The sequence below is a fragment of the Camelus dromedarius genome, chromosome 17 (genome assembly GCF_036321535.1).
Source record: "Camelus dromedarius isolate mCamDro1 chromosome 17, mCamDro1.pat, whole genome shotgun sequence".
Lineage (NCBI taxonomy): Eukaryota > Metazoa > Chordata > Mammalia > Artiodactyla > Camelidae > Camelus > Camelus dromedarius.
Window position 1 is genome coordinate 35,497,376 of NC_087452.1, and position 15,748 is coordinate 35,513,123.

Sequence of the window (15,748 nt, forward strand, 5' to 3'; positions counted from 1 at the left end):
CTACCCTCACTTTTTGTAATACAGTTTGTGAGATTAAAATGGTAGACTCTTAATGCTTTACTGGGATATGATGATAAGTCATGGTTATAGAACCATTGTCACTGAAAGCGTTTCACAGAACTTACACTGATAGAAAAGGAGCTAGGGTATATATTTGCCCAGTAATTTTTTTTCTTTTTAGACTTGGAGTTGTGTAACTCCATAGACATTGAAGTTGTATGTTGCACTAGTGTGTAGAATTGTGAATCAGGTTTCTTTATACTCTGCTATTACTCAAAGATAAGTGTTTTAATATCTTTAGCCTAAATAACTAAGAGAACTGATTTAACCATATATTTTCCAAGATGGTTTGTCAGTAAGCCATGTGGTTTCAGTGGGAACCAAATGAGGTTACATTTTATCATTTTGTTTCTCTTTCTTACCTCTTCTAAATTTTCAGTGTTCGGTAAATTCAGATAAATTTGGTATGTTTGCTTCTAAGCCTAAAACTTTAGAAATGGCTGAATATCCTGAGAATATGGTAGAAGTTTTTTGAAATCTTTTTCTAATGTATTCAGTTGTCTTGGAAAAGCTGCTCTCTAAAATGTAACTAAATACATAAACATATTCATATATACGTACACACATATGCACAAATGTATGGTATTCTCAGTATCTTAAAATAGTTTCAACATTGCTTAGAGAAATAAAGGTTATGACAAAACCATTAATGAACTGAACACTAAAAAAATGAATCTCATTCAAACATTCCTTCTCAGTTAACACTAACAGATTCTTTTCTAATGAGTGATTATCTTTCTCAACCAAAGTCTCACTGTTACAATAATTGGCAGTGCAGTTCAAATACAATGCAGATCTGTTATGAAATTAAAATGCATTGATTTCATAAAGTCAGTAAGAACGATATGGAAGAAGTTGTAAAGGAAATATACTAGGATAGTAGTCTACTAGAAGCATTTTGAGAAAGAAAAATGAAAAGATTCTGAGATACTCCTGGGAAAAGAATGTTGTTGCATCATATTATCAGTTAGTTATTTGGGAAAAGTACATCAAAAAACATCAACAGTTGACTCATCTTTTGGGAAAGAATTAAAGTTTTCTCTCACATACTGATTTTGGGATTACAAATAAATGTTAGTGAGTTGGTGAATTTGCAGATACAGGATCTATGAATGATGAGAGTTAATGTAATCATAAAATATGTGGCTTTTTGTGTCTGGCTGCTTTTACTTAGCATAGTGTTTTCAGGCTTCATCCGTGTTGTGGGATGCATCCGTAGTTAATTCCATTTTATAGATGAATAATAACGTAATTGTATGGATATCATTTGCTACACGTCTTTGTATGAGCCAATATGAGATTTGGTGGGGGAGCATATAAACCTAGATGAAGACTTTTTATTTCCCTAATTCTAGAAAAACTCATCTTCATTATTTCTTAAAATATTACCTTCTCTCCTAGAACTCTTTTTACATGAGGTGGCACTTTAACTTCTAGCCTCCATATGTTACAGTTTAGCGTTCGTATTTTCTTGTCCCCTCATGCTGCTTTTTTGTCTGCTCTCCCGGCTATAAAAATGGCACCTTGCTCAGAGTCTCTTTCTCTTTTTTGTTCTTATTCTTGCTATCAGGAAAAAGATTTGGTTGGCATGTACTACACAATTTTATCTGTACTTGCTAACAAGGAAAAAATAGTTTAAAAGTTAAATGTTATTACAGAATACACAATATGATCTCTATATAATAAAAAATAAAAAATTATACTCATTGTAAATTATTTTGTACTCCAAGCCTTGTTTAACTCAATAACACTCAATATCAGTGTTAAGTTTTTATCTTTTCTAGGAAAAGTAAGCAGTCTTATAAAGGATTGTTTTGTAATTTTGTTTTAGTTCTTTTTCTGCTGTCTGTTCTGTCAGTTCATTTGGGATGTGTTAAAAATGTGCTGGAGTGCTTTGACAACAAAAGCCCCCGTGCAAGCAAAGCATGCACTCTACCACTGAGCTATGCCCTCCACCCACTGAGAATACTTTTTGAAACTGTTGGAAGAAAACATTCCAGCTTAGGCCCACGTTAATGACCTGTTAGTAGTAGATGTCTTATTCAAATGTTTTTTGTTTGTTTTTTAACTAAAAATGGATATTCTAAAAACCATATAATTAAAAGTAAATTTTTTTCCCATGAAAGAATGTGTTTACTTAGAATCTATTTTCTTAACATATGAACAAACCAGGTTTCCACAGATAACCATCATAGAACTTGGGCTGTCTTTGTGTCCACAAATTAAAAACATCTCCACACACAACACTTATAAAGGGAAGTTGTTTGCATTGGTATTGTATGAGCTTATCAGTGATTCAGTGTGTATTGATCAGTTTCTGAAGATTGATTTTGAGCCTTTGACTGAAGAGGAGTGATTGGCCAAGGGTAGGCTGTTCTAAGCATTGGAAAAAGTTTATAATGTTGCAGAGGTAAACTTATTAATCTGACCCTCGAAATACATTAATGTTTATGGTTACATATGAGGCCTGTAAACGGCAATCCTACCAGGGATAAAAGAGAATAGGTTGTGATTTTAAAAAGCATGAGATATGCAATATTTTGAGCTTATTTAATACTATGTGGTTGATTTCTGCAAATTTTGTTGATCTATTCAGGAAGTAATTGAGTGTTGATTATATGCCAGACACTGTTCTAATACTAGAGATACAGCAAAGAATAAGACAATCTTGGCCTTTAAGGGTTATAGTTTGAGTATATATGAATTTGTGTGTTAGCTGGGAATAGCACCAAGACAGCAAAGAAATAAAACAGGGTGATTTGTAAAGAATATTAGGTGGAGTGGGAAATCAGATTCTTTAGGCCCCACGAGGGCAGTGTTGGTCCCAGAATTTAGGTCTCTTGACTCACAATTCAGTGTTCTTTCATAATATACCAGTCTCTTGAGTAGAGTTCCTAACAAAGTAAAGTGATTTTAGATGAAAGATTACTGTAAATGGAGCCAACTGCAGTGGATATTGTGCCCTGCTGTTATGACATGGATATTCCAAACAGTCTTCCAGATCTTGTAGACTAACACTGTTGCCATTTATTCACACAACAGAATGATCTTAAGAAGTGTTACAGTAATCTTTACGTGACTGCTTTCTTCTCAGTTTTCATTTTTATGGGACTTTGGAAAAATTCTATTGCATTTTAGGGCTTCATAGTAGATAATCTGAGTCTCCAGCTTATAATTTGTATACAGCTTTGACATTATGAAGAAGAGTATCAAGTTTGTAATTCCTAGTGCTTGGGTGTATGTTAATAGAACTTGTTTCCATTGGTGTTAGGCACACACTAATAATAGCTTTTGGTCACTAGTCAGTAGTATCCATTTTGTGAACATCAGAATACTTTTTTAAAACATTGAAGTATATTTGACAACAGTGTATTAGTTTCATATGTACAAGTGATCAGAATACGTTTTCTACTTAGCAGTTGCTCTAAATTTTTGAATGGAATTAAGAATATATCTTTGAGAAGCATTTCCTCTCATACATTAATTGCCACCACATAATGGGTCCCCAGCTTGAGGTCTGAAATAAATTACTGTAAATGTTTGTAGTGAATACTTGTAATGCCAAGACCTTATGCAAAAGAAACTAAATGGGTTAAAATTATGTAATTCTTAGTTGACACATGTATCCCTCAGTATGTCTGTTTTAAGCACCCTTTGTGAATGAACATGTCATCTTTTGGAGTGCCTAGGTTTACAGAGTACCTAATGCAACAGTCATTTTCAAGCTTTTTAAAATTAGCAGAATACATATTTCCCTATATTGTGAGTAGATGCTGATAAATGGCATTCTTTCTTTTTCCCAAGTTTGGTAACCCCTCTGAGAGTGGACAGAGAATTGAGACAGAGCTAAAAGTATCAGCTTTGTCCTTCCTATCTTTATCCCTGACTTATCATACCTACAGCTAGACATCAACAGTTAGACAACTCCAGGCATCCCTCAGAGGAACAGATTGGAATTCATCCTCTCTGCAGGCAGAAGCACCCCAAGAAGAGAAAGAGCCCAGATGGCTCTGAGGACAGGCATGCATAGTTCTTTCTCTCAGATTCTCCCTTGTGAAGAGGAGTGAGTGAAGGCTGTTAACAGACGCCGGTAGTTCACTGGTTCTCAACCTTCCCTGGATATCAGGATCATCTGGGGATCTTTTAAAAAATGCCTGGGACCCATGCCCAACTTTTAGATATATTTTGTCTGGGACAGTATTTCTATAAAAGTTTCCTGGAGTGGTTTAATTGTGCAGCCAGAGTTGAAAATCACAACTCTAATGGAAATCCTACATAGGAAAGAGAGGCTAGGATGGAGGATGCCACCTACATTTGTGCGTAAATCCCCAAAATGGTACTCTTTCCCAAAATAATGCTGCTGTGTCATCTAGTACAGATGATAAAAGTACTCTGAAATCAGACCATATGATAGCATCATAACCTTGGGCAAGTTGCTAAGCTTTTTAACTAAGTTTTCCCATTTGTAAAGTGGAGATAATGATTTCAGTGGGTTTTTGTGAAACTCAAATAAGATAATGCACTTGAAATGCTTAGCATAATACCTGGCACGCAGGATAAGTGCACATTTAATTATAACAATCATTATCTTTATTAGATAATTTATCAGCATGAGTGGAGTATTGAAGGATTTTTAAAAATCTGTATTCAATTTTTAATTTTTTTTAATTGAAGTATAGTCAGTTTACAATGTTGTATTAATTCCTGGTGTACAGGATAGTGATTCAGTTATATATATTCTTTTTCATTATAGCCTATTATAGGGTATTGGATATAGTTCTCTGCTATACAGTAGGACCTTGCTGTTTATCTGTTTTATATATAGTAGTTAGTATCTGCAAATCTCAAACTCCCAATTTATCCCTCTACCTCCCCCCTTCCCCCCCGGTAACCACAATTTTGATTTCTATGTCAGTGAGTCTGTTTCTGTTTTGTATATAAGTTCATTTGTCTCTTTTTTTAATATTCCATATGTAAGTGATAATGGTATTTGTTTTTTCTCTTTTTGGCTTCACTGTGTATGACAGTCTTCAGATCCATCCATGTTTCTGCAGATGGCATTATTTTATTCTTTTTTATGGCTATGTAGTCTGTTGTGTGTATATTCCACATCTTCATCCAGTTGTCTGTTGATGGACATTTTAAATCTATATTCATATAGATTGCCCTGTATCTGTAGTCTACATTTGTCACTTTTAATGACAACTGAATATTACATCTTGACCTTTCCTCAGTTGTATGATGTATGGGTTATTTCATTTTCCACAATTGTTGCTAGGACCAGCAATCATGTGGAAACAAGAGTTCTTTGATTTTCTTGGACTATAGTTCCTTAAAAATGGGATTACTGAGTCATATAGGTATGATCAGTATTATGAGATTACTCTAAAGGAAGGGTTTCATATGATGTACCATTGAGAATGTGTGGGTTTGCCATTTGTATACTCAACCAGGTGACTGGATAAGTAAGTGTGTGCCCAAGAGCTACTTATGGACTAGAACAGTGAGAGATTGTCAGGAAACAATCATTTCTAGGCTTTAGATTCATACAGCAAGAAAAGATACCTCAAGGCTTAAAAACATAGTTTACATTTCTCAAGAACAGTTTTGGTAGAGTATTAGATGGTATTTGAGGAGCAACAATGATCTAATACTTATTTTTCACTTTTTAAAATAACAATAGCAGTATAAAAGTAGATATTACATTTGACCGTTAGCCAAGTTGGTTTTGTACTTACAGAAAAATACGCTGAATAGCAGGATTTTGTCTTTACACATGAAATATTTCTGAAGTGTTTTTATATAGCTGAGTTATTACTAACCTTTCTTCTGTTAAGTAGGGATGGCAAGTGAGATGTTAGAATTGTTTGTGTGAAGGCTCTCAGTTAAGGGACTATAGACAACTTCATTTTATATACCGAAGGCATGTGGAAATTAAGATGATCAGGAGATGTGTTCCTGCCAGAAATAAAATGCTCTAGTTACTTAGTATGCTACTTGGCTAATGTAATGTGATCATACAAGCCTGGTAGACTTTTAAAAATGTGTGTGTTTGTGCTGTGTTTTTACTTGTTTTTATGGAAACAGGATCTGTTCTTATCTAAAGCCAAATAGAAGACAAATTTTGGAGAATAATTAAATACCAGACTGTTCCTTTGCATTTCTTTGTTGCCATGTGAAATCATTCAGCTTCAAAGCAATCATCACTTCCTCTCTACACTAATAATCCTTCTTGTGGTTTATTTTTTGCAGGAGGTATATCGAATTCCAAAGAAAAGTCAAACTGAAAAGGAGAACACAAGTAGGTATTCAGAGATACTTTATGTATATGGCTTTACAAATATTGTTTTAGAAATATGCAGAGGTAACATAAGGACTTCAGCTATTTTGTTTTGAAACTAGATAATATGTAATTAGGTAAGTGAAATATTTGGTGTAAGTTTGAAAACATGCACTTTTATTCTTTCTTAGTAGATTTTTGTCAAAGGAGATGTCCCTTTACCTGTGTTGTTGCTTTCCTTGAAGTCATGGTCTTTTAGTAGTTTTTTCTGTCATTCGTTTCTCTAGAGCAGACTTTCTTAAACCCGTACTCCTAGAAGTCTGTAAATTTTTTCCCTCTAGATGGTTGTATGCAACATCCTTGGTGAGCATCCTTTTTTCTGAGGAAAATTCAAAAGTTGCATCAGATTCTCAAGGAGTCAGTGCCCCTCAAAAGGTGAAGAGTCATAATTACAGAACAAATAATGAGACCATTGCAGTCTGGTTTCTGGGCTTTACCACTTGGTTAGGTTTCCAGCATACTTCTTTTGAGATTAAAGCAATGGAATCAGTTATCTTGGCTATTGTCTGTCTCTTGTGCCCTTCCAGCACTGACACAGTATAGGGTGAAGGAGACAGAATAATCATGTTTAGACAGAATAATCATGTTTTCATATCTTAAATCTTACTAGTTAAATAACCTTACTGGTTAAAGCCCTATAAAGTGTTCTTTACATCATTGTTTTATCTTTTGGGTATTTTTAATTCTACTGGTTTAGTCTCTTCATAGCTAGATACCCTGCTTTAGGGCCACGAAGAATTCTTCTCATAAGAAAGCAGGCATGCATGATTGAGAGGGACTGGTTGGCAGAAACCAGTGACACTACTACATAATGTTGATCATCAGAGGCTAGCTCCTCTGGGCCCCCTGAGTTGAAATCATTAGCAAGATAGGCAAAGCTTAAATACCCACCAGGCCCCTCCCCCAGTATTTTGCAAATATCTGGTATGGCCTTCTGAGAGATGTGGGGCATAGGCTGTAATGGACAGCTATAATCTTTTCAGGGAGCAGCTGTTTGTGTGCCAACTTTAGTCTTAGCTTCACATAAGGAACCCCCTCCCATCTCAGACTTTCAGATTAAAGAAATGCTTATAATGCAGGCCTGACTTCTGTTACCCCTCAATGTCATGCAGTTAAAAAGCTTAGAACTTTCAAAATTCATAAGAATTGTGAAATACTTTGGGAAATATGTAGTCTAGCTTTATTTTCATTTTATAATATGAGAAATAAGGCCTGAATAAATGAGATGATTTTTTTTGCCTCACATATTCTGAGAAGCTGAACCAGAATATAAACTGTTGGAATGATTCCTTTTTTTTTTTTTGTTTTACCAAAATATAGTGAAAGAATTGTCACATTTTAAGGAAATTGACACCAGGGCAATGAACCTGGGTTTGAAGGAGGAAATAGAGTAGTCATGGGCAGATCCAGATGAAACTAGATAATAATACTTCATGGAAGGATGTTGTACTAATACGTTGTGAGCTGAACAGTTTGCTTTAATTGTACAGCATTTTCTGTCAGCATGTGGTATGAGATGAGTTAGTTCTGTTACCTTCTCACTGATAAATCCTCATACATGGCTGTGTTTATGTAACTGTTTGGTAAATAAGTGGAGTTTTGGGCCATCTAAAAGAACTATGAGAATGGTATTTGCAAACCTGACCCTGATGCTCAGGAAAAAAACTGATAGCATGTTTTTCTGAGAAGAGAAGGAAAAAATATAATTAATGTTTATTGAGAATCTACTTTGGCTGTGAGAGATATTTTATAAGAAATTCTCTCCTCATGAAGAGGCAGTATAATTAGTCAGGTAGCAGTACTAATATACACAAAGCAGCAGCATGTAATACCAGTCAATTTGTATTGAAATGTTAACTGGTGGGATTTAGACTTCTTAGGAAAATGAGAGACTTGGTGGCACGATAGGTGGAAAGTAGTACTTAGGACAACTTTTGGGAGCAGTGGCAGTGGAATTGGGTGAGGATAACATAAATGAGAATCATCTAGGTAAAGAGACTGGAAAAGGTTAACCACTATCTTGAATAGAAAGCTGGCATTCTTGTTTTTGAAGATACAGCTCTCTGATAATTTCCTGAATAATCACCGATTATCACCTATATTTGAAATATTTGTCTTTTGAAATTGCGGTTTGTAGAAAGTTGTCTAATCCTTTTTTTTTTAAAAGAGACTTTTCTTAATTGAGGTTTTTATGCTTAGCATGCCAGTGTGCTCTTCTACAAATTGTAGATATGCAGAGTTACGGGGCAGTGGTAGGCTTTTACATTTTGAACTGACAAACAGACTGCCTTACAGGAACATATTGAGAGCATGTGTTCCCCAGAACTTGTTAGAAATGATGAAGGCTTGGACTGAGACTTTGGTGGAGAAAGGTAGAGAAGGGCATTGACGGAAGAGACTTTCAAGAAGTAGAGTGCACAAGCACACAAGACCAAATTCAGGACTGGGTACATGAAGGAGGAGTCCATAGAACTATTAGTTGGGTAGAAATTTTATTCTACAGCTGATACACTAATCATAATGGAGAAAAGTGTAGCAAGTAAATTTTTTAAAAACCCTTTTCCCTTAGTAACTGAACGAGGAAGGGATGCTGTTGGCTTCAGAGATCAAACAGTTGCCCCAAAGACTCCTAACAGATCAAGAGAGAGAGACCCAGACAAACAAACTCAAAGTAAAGAGAAAAGGAAACGAAGGGGCTCCCTCTCACCACCTTCTTCTGCCTATGAACGGGGAACAAAAAGGCCAGATGACAGGTAAGTGGCCTATGTGAGTTACTCCCTTTTCTGAGGAAGTCAGAAAATACCCAGGTGATATACTTCTGATTTTGGACACCACAAGCTTTTGGAGTAAACATGTTCTCTTGAGTGAGTATTAAAACTCTACTGATAAATATTGAGACAGAGTCTCTTTTGACAGTAATAGTAGCTGTGAAGACTAATAGATTTTTGATACTTGAATGGTTTCTACTTCATAACATTTAAATGCTGTTTGAAGAGCCAAAGATTTGTTCTTTAAAGGGGAGATAATCCTTCAAAGATAATGGTAATTCTTCCTATGTCTTAGAACATTGTTTTCTACTAAATCTTGTCCCATACCACTTCAAAATGTTGATTGATCCCTGTGTCAGAGGCTGTCTTCATCATGCTGGCAGAAAACAGACCACATAATCACCTGCTGGGGACTAGAAAACATTTGTTCCAGAGATGTTCTTTTTAAATTAAATCTACTTTTTGAAAAATTGATATATAGCATTCATACAGTGCAGTTGTTAATTTTGGGCTGTCTGGGTACGTAATAGTAATTCATGATTTGAATTTGCTTTTCTCTAATTACTAAATAGATTGAACATCTTGTCATTTTTTTTCCCCCAGTTTGTGACTTGTGTTTTGGTTCTTTGTATCGTTTGATATACAGGATTTATTAATTATGGTGTGATTGAATGTATCATATATATTGTGTGTTTCCTTTATGGTTAGTGCTTACAGTGTTTTAAGAAATTCTTCCCTACTCTTGAGATGGTGATATGTGTGTGCATTTTTTTTAATGAGATTTAAGTCCTTAATCCATTGGGAATTAATTTTTGTTTATGTTTTAAGGTAGGAATCTGGTTTCACTTTTTTCTAAGTGAGTACCCAGTTGTCCTATCATCGTTTACTAGAAAGCCCCTCCTTTCTCTGTTGATTTCAGTCAGTGCTACCTGTCTTCAGCAAGTTTTCACATATGGGAGGATCTGTTTCTGGGCTCATACGACTATCTTATTACTAGTCTTGGTAGCAGGTAGGGCAGATCACTACTTGATCTTCTCGGATGTCATTCTTTTCTCAGATTTCTTCCTTAGAATCTGCTTTGAGTATTTGAATATTCTCTGCCTAATTAGGTCTTCTTTACTATTTTTAATGAAGATAGTTTTTTTTTTATTATTAATTTCCTGAATTGTTATGGTTTTCTCCAGAAGAACTTGTATATCTTTTGGTGTATTTATTTCTGAGAACCTTAACTTTTGTTACATATTCAGTTTGTTTTTGGTGTTTAGATATGCAATTGACTTTTACATAATTGATTTTATGTTTGTCAGCCATACAGAACTCCTATTAATTTCAAGAGTGTAGGGTTTTTTGCTTTACCCCTTTCTTTTTCTGTCGTTTTTGTTTTTCTTTTTTCTTTTCTTTAATATTATAATTTTTTTTGTCTTTGTCAACAGTCCATTTCATATGAATTTGTTCTGGCTTTCCTTTCTAATCCTTATGTCTTGTTTATGTTATTTTGCTAGCGGTACCTCTGATGCAAATCATAGCATTTTCTATCTTGGTAATTGATTTCTACTCATGTTTCATTTCCTTCCATTTTTTTAGGTTTATTACTTCTTAAAATTTTCTTAATTGGAATATTGGTATTCTTTGCTCATTAATTTTTCTCTTCTAATGAAAGTATTTAAGGATTGAAATTCCCTGTAAGTACTTTGAACTACTCTTATTAATGCAGTTTCATCCTAATCTAGTTTTAAATACTATTATGATATGCAGTGTGTGTTTAGATTTCTTTTTGTTTAATTTCCAACTTTTTTGCTTTAATTGGTCTGTGTGATAACAGTTCTTAGAATTTTATTGAAACTTGGTGTATAGTCTCTCTTTGATATTAATAGAAGTATGCTTATCTTCCTTTTGGTAGGATTTAACTGGTATATCTTTCTTCCTTTTACTTTCAACTTTTCTGTGTCTAATAAATAGCTTACAGCTGATTGGGTTTTTTTAATCCTTTGTGGCAATTCTTTAGCTGGTTGTTTCAATTTAATAAAAGTTAAAGCTGATCAATATCCTGAACTACTTAAGTAGGATACATTAACTCTGTATCATCAGTCTTCCCAATTTATATGGTATTATTATCCAGTATTATAATTCCTTCTCTCTCTCCATTAATTATTAATTTTTTTATGTACACCACCTTATTTTTTTAGTTTGTTTACATTTACCCGTTCGTTCTTCTTATCTTGAATTTTCTTTTAAAAGGTTTATTTTAGTGAGTTTCTGCTCATAATTCATTTTTTGTCTAAAAAATCTTCATTTTTTCATTTGCATTGCTCATCCTTATTTTTAAAAATCAGCTTTATTTAATCATATATAAATTACTTAAAGTTCACAGTTTTAAGTGTATTGTTCAGTGAATTTTGTCAAATGCGTACAGTTGTGTAACCACAACCACAGTAATGATATGAAACATTTCATCAACTCAAAAATTTATCTTGTACCCCTTTGTAGTCAGTCCCCTCCTTTTATAAACCCTGACAACCACTGATCTCCTTTCTGACTGTGGTTTCATCTTTTCCAGAATGTCATAAAAATGGTATCATACAGTATATTCTGTCTTCTTTCACTTACCATGTTGCATTGAGATATTCATCCATGTTATTATGTGTCTTAGCAGTTCTTTTTTACAAGGAGTAGTCCATTGTATGGATATACCATTGTTTGTTTGTAAATGCATTAGTTGATAGGCATTTCGATTGTTTCCTGATGACTCTTGTGAATATTACTGGCTATGAACAAGTCTTCATGTGAACATTTACTCTCACTTTTTTTTTTAATGGAGGTACTGGGAATTGAACCCAGGACCTCGTGCATGCTAAACTCACACTCTACCACTGAGCTATTATACTCTCTCTACTCTCATTTTTGAAAGGAAGTTTTTTTGGCTTAACAGTTTTTCTCAACACTTTGAAGTTGTTATTCTTCAGTCGTCTGACCTCCCTTATTTCTCTCACGAAACTTATTGATATACTTGTTCTTTGTTAAAAACCTAACTTTTCTCCTGGGCTGCTTTTAAGATGTTTCCTTTTTGTTTAGTGTTCCACAGTATCACTACCCTGTTTTTAATATGAGGATTTTTTTTTCCAATCTTGTTGAAATTCATTGATTATTTTAAAAATATGTATTTATTTACTTAATAATTGAAGTATAGTCTATATACACTGTTGTGTTAGTTTCTTGTGTACAGAAGAGTGATTCCCTTATACATATGTATATTCCTTTTCATATTCTTTCTCATTAGAGGTTACTACAAGATATTGAATATAGTTCCCTGTGCTATACAGTAGGTCCTTGTTGCTTATCTATTTTGTATATAATAGTTAGTATCTGCAAATCCTGAACTCCAAATTCCCAATCTCCCCACCCCCCAACCCCCACCTCATAACTGTAAGTTTGTTTTCTGTGTCTATGAATCTATCTTTGTTTTGTAAATAAATTCATTTGTGTCTTTTTTTTTTTTTTTTTACAAGATTCCACGTATAAGTGATATCATATCGTATTTTTCTTTCACTTTCTGGAGTATGACTATCTCCAGATCCATCCATGTTGCTGCAAATGCCATTATTTTTTTAAGTCTGAGTAGTATTCCATTGTGTGTGTATGTGTGCATATATATATATATATGCACACACACACACACATATACATACACACACACCACAAGCTCTTTATCTGGTCATCTGTCAATGGACATTTAGGTTGCTTCCATGTCTTGGCTATTGTCAGTAGTGTTGATGTGAACGTTGGGGTGTGTGTATCTCTTTTCTGGTGATTTGATGACTAAAGAAGTTCCTTTAACATTTGTTGTAAAGTTAGTTTGATGGTGTTGAATTCTTTTGGCTTTTGTTTATCTGTGAACTTTTGATTTCTCCATCAACTCTGAATGAGAACCTTGCTGGATAGAGTATTCTTGGTTGTACATTTTTCCCTTTCATCACTTTAAATATATCGTGCCACTCCCTTCTGGCCTGTAGAGTTTCTGCTGAAAAATCAGCTGATAACCTTATGGCAGTTCCCTTGTACGTTATTTGTTACTGTTCTCTTGCTAATTTTAATATTTTCTCCTTGTCCTTAATTTTTGTCAATTTCATTTCTATGTGCCTCACTGTGTTCCTCTTTGAGTTGATCCTGTGTGGAACTCTCTGTGCTTTCTGGACTTGGGTGACTATTTCTATTCCCAAGTTCGGGAAGTTTTCAGTTGTTATCTCTTCAGATATTTTCTCACATCCTTTCTCTCTCTCTTCTCTTTCTGGGATCTCTATAATGTGACTATTTAAGCCTTTTGTGTTATCCCAGAGTTCTCTTAAACTATCCCCATTTCTTTTCATTCTTTTTCTTTTTTCTCTTCTGCAGTGGTGATTTCCACTAATCTGTGTTCTAGCTCATTGATCCATTCTTCTGCCTCATTTGCTCTATTCTTGATTCTTTCTAGTATGTAATTCTTTTCAGTAATTGTATTCTTCAACTCTGGGTATTCTGTATCTTTTCTAAGTCTTTGCTAAAAACTTCCTCTTATGCATCTGTACTCCTGAGTTCTTTGAACACCTTCATCATCATTACTCTAAACTCTTTCTTGTATAGATTGCCTATCTCCTCATCACTTATTTCTTCAGGAATTTTATCTTGTGCCTTGGCCTGGAAGATGTTATTCTGCCACCTCATGTTGTCTAGATTTCTATTTGTATTTTTAGGTAGGTTAGTTACATTTCTCGACTTTGGAGAAGTGGCCGTCTGTGGGAGACATCCTATGCATCCCAGCAGTATGCTCCTCTCTTGTCACCCAAGAACCAGGATCCAGCTGGTCCCAGGGTAGAGCCTGTCCTGTGTTTTCTGGATTTTTGTTTTCTTACTTCTGGTATCTGCCCCCTGGGTGGATGAGGCTGGACTAGAGGCTTATGCAGGTTTCCTGGCAGGAGGTGCCTGCCCACTGCTGGGTGGAGCTTGGTCTTGATCCTCTGGTGGCTAAGGCCATGTCTAGGGGATATCTAGAGGTGGTTGTGGCTCAGGAAGTCTGCTAATGGGTGGGGCTGTGTTCCCACCCAGCATGTTTTTGGCCTGAGGCATCCCATCACTTAAGCCTATATAGGCTGTTGGGTGGGGTTAGGTCTTGGTGCTAATGACCCAAGGAAGATGTCAGCCTCCAGGAAAGCTCATGTAGATGAACACTCCATCAGCTTTTATGTCCCTAGGGTGAGCCACAGCCACCCCTTACCACCCCTGGAGACCTTCCAAAACCAGCAGGCAGGTCTGGCCCAGGTTCCTGTGAAATCAGTGTCTGCCCTCGGACCCAGTATGAGCAAGATTCTGTGTGTGCTTACCAAGAGAGTAAAGTCTCTGTTTCTCCCAGTTCTGTGGGGCTCCTGGAGTTCAGCCCCACTGGCCTTCAAAACCAGATGTTCTGAAGTCTCCTCCTCCCAATGTCAGAACCCTGGACTGGGGAGCCTGAGTTCTGCAGCTCAGAACTCTTATTCCTGTAGGAGGGCCTCTATGACCTAATTATTCTTCAGCTTGTGGGTGGCCCACTCAGGGCCCCCTCATACCATCCCGCTGTGGTTCCCTCTTTATGTTTCCAGTTAAAGAAGATCTTTTTTGCTAGGTTCCAGTCTTTTTTTATAATAGTTGTTTAGCAGTCAGATGTGGGTTTGTAGTTGCAAGAAGAGGTGAGCTCATGGTCCTACTACTCCACCATCTTGACCAGATTCCTTATCATTGATCATTTTGAATTTGAAGATCATCTTCCAAGTTACTAATTGTCTTCAGATCTAATCTCTTGATTAACCACACCATAAATCTTAGGGGAATTAAATTGAATTGGATATTAGGTTATTTCTTGGTTCATGGCACTTAGCATTTCTATACATGGATCTCTTCACCACGTATTTATTATAATGTAATGAGCCCTGGAGGTCCCAGAATAAAAATTAAGATCTTAATTAACAATCATATAAATCTAGCTATGTAACTTCTTCCTATATGATCCCCTGTATTTACTACTTGGGATAACACCAACTTGCATCCTGTGTTCATTATACCCTGGCCTGCCTTTTTAAAATACAGTTTTATGTTATCTAATACATATTTCTTTAAAATACATTAGTTTCAACTTCATGAAAAGGCTACTATTTTGCTCTTAATTTGAGGGTACTTTTTTTTTACTTGGTACTATATTACTAAGATTTATTCATCGTAGTTCATTCATTTTTGCTGTATATTTTGTTATAAAGCTTTTTCTATTCTGTATATTGCTATTTCTTATTTTGATGTATGTGTGCAAAAGTTTCTCTTGGGCATTTGAGTAGAACTGCTGAGTTGTCAGGTATGTGCAATTTCAGTTTTGTATGATAATTGAGTTTTAGTTTCCATCCTTTTTCCTTTCTAGACACTTCATGGGATTCTTTTTCACATCTGCCTGATAATAGTTTATTGTCCTGTTCCTTATGCATATTTTTGATAGCCTCTTGTTAAACATATTGAACATCTCTAATATTTTGGGTTGGATAATTCCAGGATCAGCAGTCTTTGAAGGTCTTTTTCACTCACTTAT

The 15,748-nt window shown here is 35.2% G+C and overlaps 1 protein-coding gene across 10 annotated transcripts in view; it reads left to right on the forward strand.

The window, feature by feature from the left end:
- Nucleotides 1-15,748, forward strand: part of SETD2 (SET domain containing 2, histone lysine methyltransferase) — a 114,494-nt gene that overhangs the window by 69,267 nt on the left and 29,479 nt on the right. For 7 of the 10 annotated variants that reach the window (XM_031470192.2, XM_064496605.1, XM_064496606.1 and 4 more), the window contains 2 exons: nt 6,313-6,361; nt 8,970-9,153. In XM_031470192.2, the coding sequence (XP_031326052.2) occupies nt 6,313-6,361; nt 8,970-9,153 (233 nt within the window). Of the gene's footprint in view, nt 1-6,312; nt 6,362-8,969; nt 9,154-15,748 lie in introns of those variants that run through there. The other 3 variants (XR_010384864.1, XR_004142419.2, XR_004142420.2) reach the window with 1 other exon arrangement.